We start from the raw sequence: 6,552 nt of genomic DNA on the forward strand, positions 1-6,552 counted from the left end.
CCCGGCTGGTCCTTTCCCAGTAATTTTTCGTCAGTGCCTGCTGTGAAAACAAACAGTCGAGTGGTCTGATCCACACAAGGGACGTACGGAACCATAGTCTCTAACTAACCAGCAGATCCACCTCTCCTACGCTGCGGAGTGACAAACGCCCACCCACTCCACGCAATCCAGGCCATATCATCATTTTATATAGAAAACACAGATGCCATCGCTACGCCAGGCCCTATACAACAACAAGCCAATACTGCTGGGCCTCTTAGTAGCGCCGCTGGGCCTATACATTGGTGTTCAGCTAAAGGACCGACGCGAAGAGCAGCAGAAAACCACGGTTATGCGCGCACCCACCGAAATACCCGAGAACACGCAAATCCGATTGGAACTCCAGGACGTGCGCAATGCGCGCGCGTTGCTGCAGCGGCAGGAGTCACAGCTTTCGGTGGAGCTCGAGTCCTTGGATAGCAAGATGCAGAGGCTAGATGAAATGCAGGGTAAATAAATCTATTCACTATTTTCTCCGGGATTCATATGCGGGCTGGGTGCTGGGGGTCGGAGGATTCGGCGTCCCAGCTGCTGGACAGGCTGGCAAACTGCTCGTTTCTCGCTGGCTCCTCGGGTGCTACTGGCTCCTCAGGTGCTACTGGCTCCTCGGGCTCTGGAGTTTCATTATCGTCTTGGTGGAATAGGCGGCAAAGCGCCCTAGGGGCCCTCAACACCCTGCGGCCTTGGCTCTCGGGCCGCCTGGGCCACTCTTCCTCGAAGAACCAGAAGATGTGGCCGACGAAGATGCCCACCAGATCGCTGACCGGCCAGCGATTCCCGACCAGACTGGAGAACCCGGCCATCACCCACGGCAGGTATGGCGCAGAAAACGTAAACAGGCCCAGAAAGCTGATATTCATATACGAGTACTGCCTTGCCCAAATATACGTCAATGTGAAGTTCAGCGGGCTGGCCAGAAAGCTTATATCCAGTAGCGATGCCATGCCCAGCAGGGATGAGCAGACCAGGATCAGGAGCCAGAAGAAGTCGGCGGGGCGGTTCAGGTACGAGCCTTCTTCGAGGTCGCGGCTGTATTGGATTACAAAGTACATGTTCAACAGCCAGTCGAGCGAGAAATTGCCGAAATACAAAAAGGTGGTTAGCAGGCGCCAGTACTGGGCCTTGTGGAAGGCGTATTCGTAGTTGTAGAAGAGCTGGAACCAACCGAGCCAGCCGAGCTGCGTGGCCACAGTTAGCAGGCAGACGGCTGTGATGTAGTAGCGCGTTACCGGGGGAATTTGGAAATACCACTGCTCGAGCGGGCTAGGCATTGTGAATAAAAAAAAGATAATAGTACAGGAGAAAAAAGCTGAAGAGTCAGAGAAATAGCAGCAGGCTGTGCGTATTCATTGAACTGGCATTGACGTCGTGCCAGCACATAGGGTCAGAACCGCCTGATTACGGGATTAAGAGATCACGACCGCCGTTGCTGGACCAGATATGCAAAAGCCGATCTGGTATTTACCGTTTTTTTCCATTATCGTAAAGTTTGAATCTCCTGCGCCTTTTTTGTTTCAATTCAACATAGGCCGAAAGTAAATTCGTTACAGTCTCTTTTTTTTTACATAGAATGTCGTCGCTGCTCAAGAGTCCGGCGGCACGGCGCTTGATCGCACGCGCAGCACCCCGAGCCCTGACCACAGTGCTGCGATCCACGGCCCCCACACCACGGCTTCTCCACAGACCACAGGTTCTCGACATCCGGCGACAATACACGACTCTACCGGCCACACCACTTATGCGGGCGCAGGCACTGGAGCAGCTACACAGCAGTGACATCAAGCAAGCGTACAAATTGGCGCGGCACCTGCGCGACACCAATCAGCTCGTGGACATGCAGGGACAGCCAGTGCGCAATGTGATCCAAGACACGCAGCTGGTTCAACTGCTAGCCAGGACAATTGCGCAGCAGGCGCTGTGGGAGGACGTGCTGGATGGCCTTGATCTGATTCTGGCGGTTAGGCCGCAAAAGCAGCACACGGACAGACGGCTATCAGACACCGGATATGCGAGCGAGCAGGCAGATGCGGAGGCCCTGGAGGCGGTTCTGGAGGCAGTGCTGTCGCGGCAGTTTGCGGTTTCGGCGGATCGCGAGTTGGCGGGGCTGACGGCGCTGCAGGTGTTTGCTGACTGCGGACTAGACCAGGGGTGGTTGAGGCTGCGGATCCGCGCCTTGGGATTTGCGTCCAGTGCGCGTGGATTGCGGGAGGCTGTGGGGAACGCAGGAGAGCTTGGGAAGGAAGACAGATTTGAGCTGGCGGTGGCGTATGCGCGGTGCCTGGACTACGACCGGGCGGTGGAGACACTGCGGGGCGTCACGGGTCTGGCCAATGCGCAGCAGATCGAGGCCCAGGCAGCGCTGAGCCTGTGCCTGGCGGAGACAGCGCGGGTCGACGAGGCTATGGCAGCGTGGAAGGCCACAGAAAGCAACGATGCTGTGTGGGCGGATCAGGCGGGACGCATGGAGACGGGCTTCCACGTGCAGATGCAGCTGCTGGCGGCCGGCATGCGCTCGGTGGTGCCGCGGCTGCCGTTCACGCAAAACCTGCACACACGGGCGTCGCGTGCGCACAGCTCCAAGTATGCGCAGGGGCTGGCGGATCACTTGCTGCAGGAGTTCAGCTCTCTGCGGGAGCGCATGAAGCAGACACTGCACAGCAGGCAGTGGCAGAGTGCAGGGCTGGCGCGCAGGCTGTTTGACGTAGAGTGCCTGGCACATGTGCTTGCAACGACCGCCGGCCAGCCAGTGGTCGACAGCCTGGGGTCGCTGTCCAAGCGGCTGCACAAGCACCTGGCGGCGGGCCAGACTGTGCGGCCGCTGCGCGGGTTCCTGTGGGCGGTTTTGTTGGCACCACAGATGTCGCAGCAGCGCAAGCTGGCGGTGGTACGGGCGGAGATTGCATATGCGAGGAGGCACGGCCACCTGCTGTCGGTGGCCGAGCTGGAGCCGGCGCTGCTGGCGCTGCTGCCCGAGTCAGTGTGGAAGACTGCCAGACGCGGCAATTTCCGCGACGCATCGGCGTTTGTGCCTGCAGACGGGTTCCTGCAGCGGCCCTCGCACTACAGCATGCATCCGTGCGCCGACGAGCTGCTGGAGTTGGCCAGGCAGAGCACGCGGCAAGCCGAGTCGGACAGTCGGCTGGCGCCTGTGTGTGCGTGGATTGCGGTGCTGCGCGGGCGGCCGCAGACGGCGATGGCGGAGCTTGAGGCGGCGGTGGAAGGCTCCGGTGTGTGCATAATGCCCGGATCCCTGGCCCTGGTCAGTGCGCGGTCCCAGACGTTTTTCGAGCACATGTTCTGCGTCATGTCGATGTTCCGGCGTGGCGCCGACGCCGCACTGCAGAAGCTCGTGCCTCTGCTGCTGACTCAGCAACCCACGGTCCCGATAACGCCGCGGGTGGCTGCCAGCATCCTGTACTGCTGCGTAACGAGCCGCAACCGGGCGCTGGCATTGGATATCGCCAGGCAGCTAGACCAGCAGTCGCCGCGTATCCAGGAGCTGCTGATGCGCGTGCATTTCGCGACCGGCCAGCTGCGCGAGGCTCTGGCGGTGTTCCAGGAGCTCAACTACGGCGGCCGTACGCAGCCGAGCGAGGCGTCGTTCGCACTGATCGTTCGCTATATGGGTGCACAGCGCGCGTCGGCAGTGGGAGCCGAGCACGCATTCTCCGTGTGTCTGCAGACTCTGCATTTGCAGGGCCGTGTGTCGCCGGCCGTGTGGGCGCAGTGGCAGCAGGCCAGTAAGGAAGGCGGCCGTGTGCAGAACATGTTTGAGCCGGAAGGTGAGCCGGTCGGAGCGGCGCTGGAGCGCGTGGGTGTAGAGCGCCGGGATGCCGGGGCGCTGGCGAGCCGCCGGTATATGCGCGACTGGGAGTTTGTGCTGGTGCTGGAGCTGGTGGGCGCCTATGTGAATGCAGGCGGGTACGCGCGCAGCCTGCAGTGGGAGCAGTGGCTGCTGGAGGCGCTGCGGACGCCCAAGTTCCGTCTGAAGCCGGATCTGATTGCCCGCATCGCCTTTGTGCAGCGGCTGCACCTGAAGCGCCAGAGCTGGGACGGCATGCAGGTGTGCCTGGACTACATCGTGGCCATTGATCGCAATCTGCCCACCGGCCTGTTCCGCAAGACCTCCATGTTCCTGAACCAGCTGCCGGTGCTCAAGCAGCTGGCCAAGCAGATCGCCAGCGACCCTGCATTGGAGCTGCGCGTGAAGGGGCACCTGGAGCAGCAGCAGGCCGCATACATCTTTACGCACATCCAGAGGTTCAAGTAGACCATATCTGCTGTCTTTATTTGCCGCTAATAACACGTCTGTTCTCCAGGTCGGTTTCGCGCAGCTTTTCTGCGTGCATCCTCAATACCTCCTTGTGTTTCTCGAGCACTGTGTTCTTGGCCTGAATGTCCGCAGTCAGCTCCTGGATCTCCTTGTGCAGTTCCATTTCCGGGTCGTTGCGCGCATTGGGCAATGCGTCTATCATCTGCTTGATGTCCAGAAGCTGTCCGTGCAGTTGCGTGACCTGCGCGCTAAAGTCCTGCGCACGCTGCTGCGCATCGCTGGTCTCGGGGATCTGGGAGGCCACCGGGAACAGTGTGCCAAGTGCTATGTCCACCTGGGCGTCGATTTTGTTAAACAGCTCGTCCATGCTTTGAAATAAAAATAAAAACGAAAGCGAAGAAAGCTGGCAAATGTTCACCCTGGTCCCAGTACTTAACAACGGCGATTCAAGATATGTCTGTCAGCACTCCATTACCTTACTTGTGGCTCCAGCAACTACAGAAAAATAAATGCGTTCGCTGGGTGCAAAAAAATTCTTTTTCTCATTCCTTTCAGTTTCTTCATTTTTATATATTTTGCTTTCTACCATGTCCAGCGATAAAGGAAAGCAGGCCGACACGTCAGACCCGTACGCGGCCGTCTTGCCCGTCATTGCCGATTTGGTCGAATCCGGTACCCGCGCCTTCGCCCTAAGCAACTGGGAAGAGGCCATTGAGCATTTCGGCGAGCTCTCGTCGCTGACGGAGCAGACCTTTGGCCAGAACTCGGCCCGCTACGCCGACAGCCTGGTTATGTACGGCCGCGCCCTCTTGCAGCACGCGATCGAGCAGAACGCGCTCCTGGCGCAAAAGACCTTGGCGGAGGCGGCCACCGGCGCCAAGCCCACAGAGGAAGCAGAGCAGGAGGCGATGCCAAGCAAGGCCAACATTGCCTTTGAGGGGGAGCCAGATTTCCGGCAGATCGAAGAGGCGGAGCAGGAAGAGCAGCAGGAGGATGAGGATGAGGAGGATGATTTTGGCGCGGCGTGGGCGGTGCTGGATGTGGCAAGGGTGATCCAGGAGAGCAATGCCAGCGACAGCAAGGCGCGCTTAAAGTACGCCGAGACGCTGATGCTGCTGGGCGACGTGTCGATGGAGTCGGAGAACTTTGCGCAGGCCTGCGTTGACTTCCAGTCCGCGCTGGAGGTCAAAAAGCAGCTGCTGGACTCTGACAGCCGCGAGCTGGCCGAGCTGTTTTACAAGGTCGCCTTGGCCCACGAGTACAACAACGAGACCGCGCAAGCGCTTGAGCTGATGGCCGATGTCGAGCGCATTCTGGCCAGCCGTCTGGAGAAGGCCGGGGACAAGGACGAGAGGGAGGGCCTGGAGGATGTGCTGGAGGACGTCAGGGCCAAGATTGCCGAGTGGAAGATGCCGAAGAAAAAGGTCGATTTGAATGCGCTGACGCCCGGAGAGAACGCGCTGGCCGAGAAGGCCAGGGAGATGTTCAAGAGTGCGCTGGAGTCAGGCCAGGTCAACGATCTGACCAGTCTGGTCAAGAAGCGCAAGGGCAAGGAGCCAGAGGACTCTGGGCCAAGAGGAAGTCTGAAGACGAAGGCGAGGACGAGGACGCCGACGCCAAGCGGCCAAAAAACGCCTGAAAACAAGAAATAAAATGGAACCCAAAAGCAAGTCTTGTAGACTAGCTGTGCCTTGAAACCAAGCCCCGATCAGCCCCGCGAATATCCTTCCTAATAAAACACTAAAAGTACATTTCCTGCTCATGCCAAAACTCATATACTCGCTGCTCGTCTGTCTGCTTGTCCTGGCACAGCCCTGCCTGGGCGCGGACCCGACAAAGTTCTGCAAGTGCACATGCGGCCAGAACTCGACCATTATAGAGATGACCAAGTTTGCTCTATCGCACCTGCCGCACGCCTCGCAGCCCATCGATACCGACACGCTGATGCCCAGCGTGTGCATGAACTGCACGCGCCTGCTGTGTGGGATTGCGGAGCCCGACCTGTGCGATGGCGCTGCCGTCGACGAGGAGATCGTGCCATTGTGTTTCCAGCGCGACTCGCTGCAGGACCAGCTAATTGTCAACGGCTTCCTGCTGCTGGTCATTGGGCTGCTGGCGTGGACAGCGATGCGGGACCGTGTCAAGCCCTTGGTGGACCGTGTGTGGAACCAGTACGGTCTTGGATATACACAACCCAACTAGGGCATGTTCCTCGATTTGGGGATAATTTTTCATTTTAT

General features: G+C 59.0%; 1 protein-coding gene across 1 annotated transcript; it reads left to right on the forward strand.

Annotated features, from left to right (window-relative positions):
• Positions 1–202: 202 nt before the first annotated feature.
• Positions 203–496, forward strand: DL89DRAFT_298174 (uncharacterized protein; the record flags this gene model as incomplete). The annotated part of the gene is made up of 2 exons (XM_040890777.1): positions 203–388; positions 416–496. The coding sequence occupies 2 exons, from the start codon at positions 203–205 to the stop codon at positions 494–496; spliced, it is 267 nt and encodes an 88-aa protein (XP_040739042.1).
• Positions 497–6,552: the final 6,056 nt, after the last annotated feature.

The sequence above is a fragment of the Linderina pennispora genome, assembly GCF_002104995.1.
Source record: "Linderina pennispora strain ATCC 12442 chromosome Unknown DL89scaffold_166, whole genome shotgun sequence".
Lineage (NCBI taxonomy): Eukaryota > Fungi > Kickxellomycota > Kickxellomycetes > Kickxellales > Kickxellaceae > Linderina > Linderina pennispora.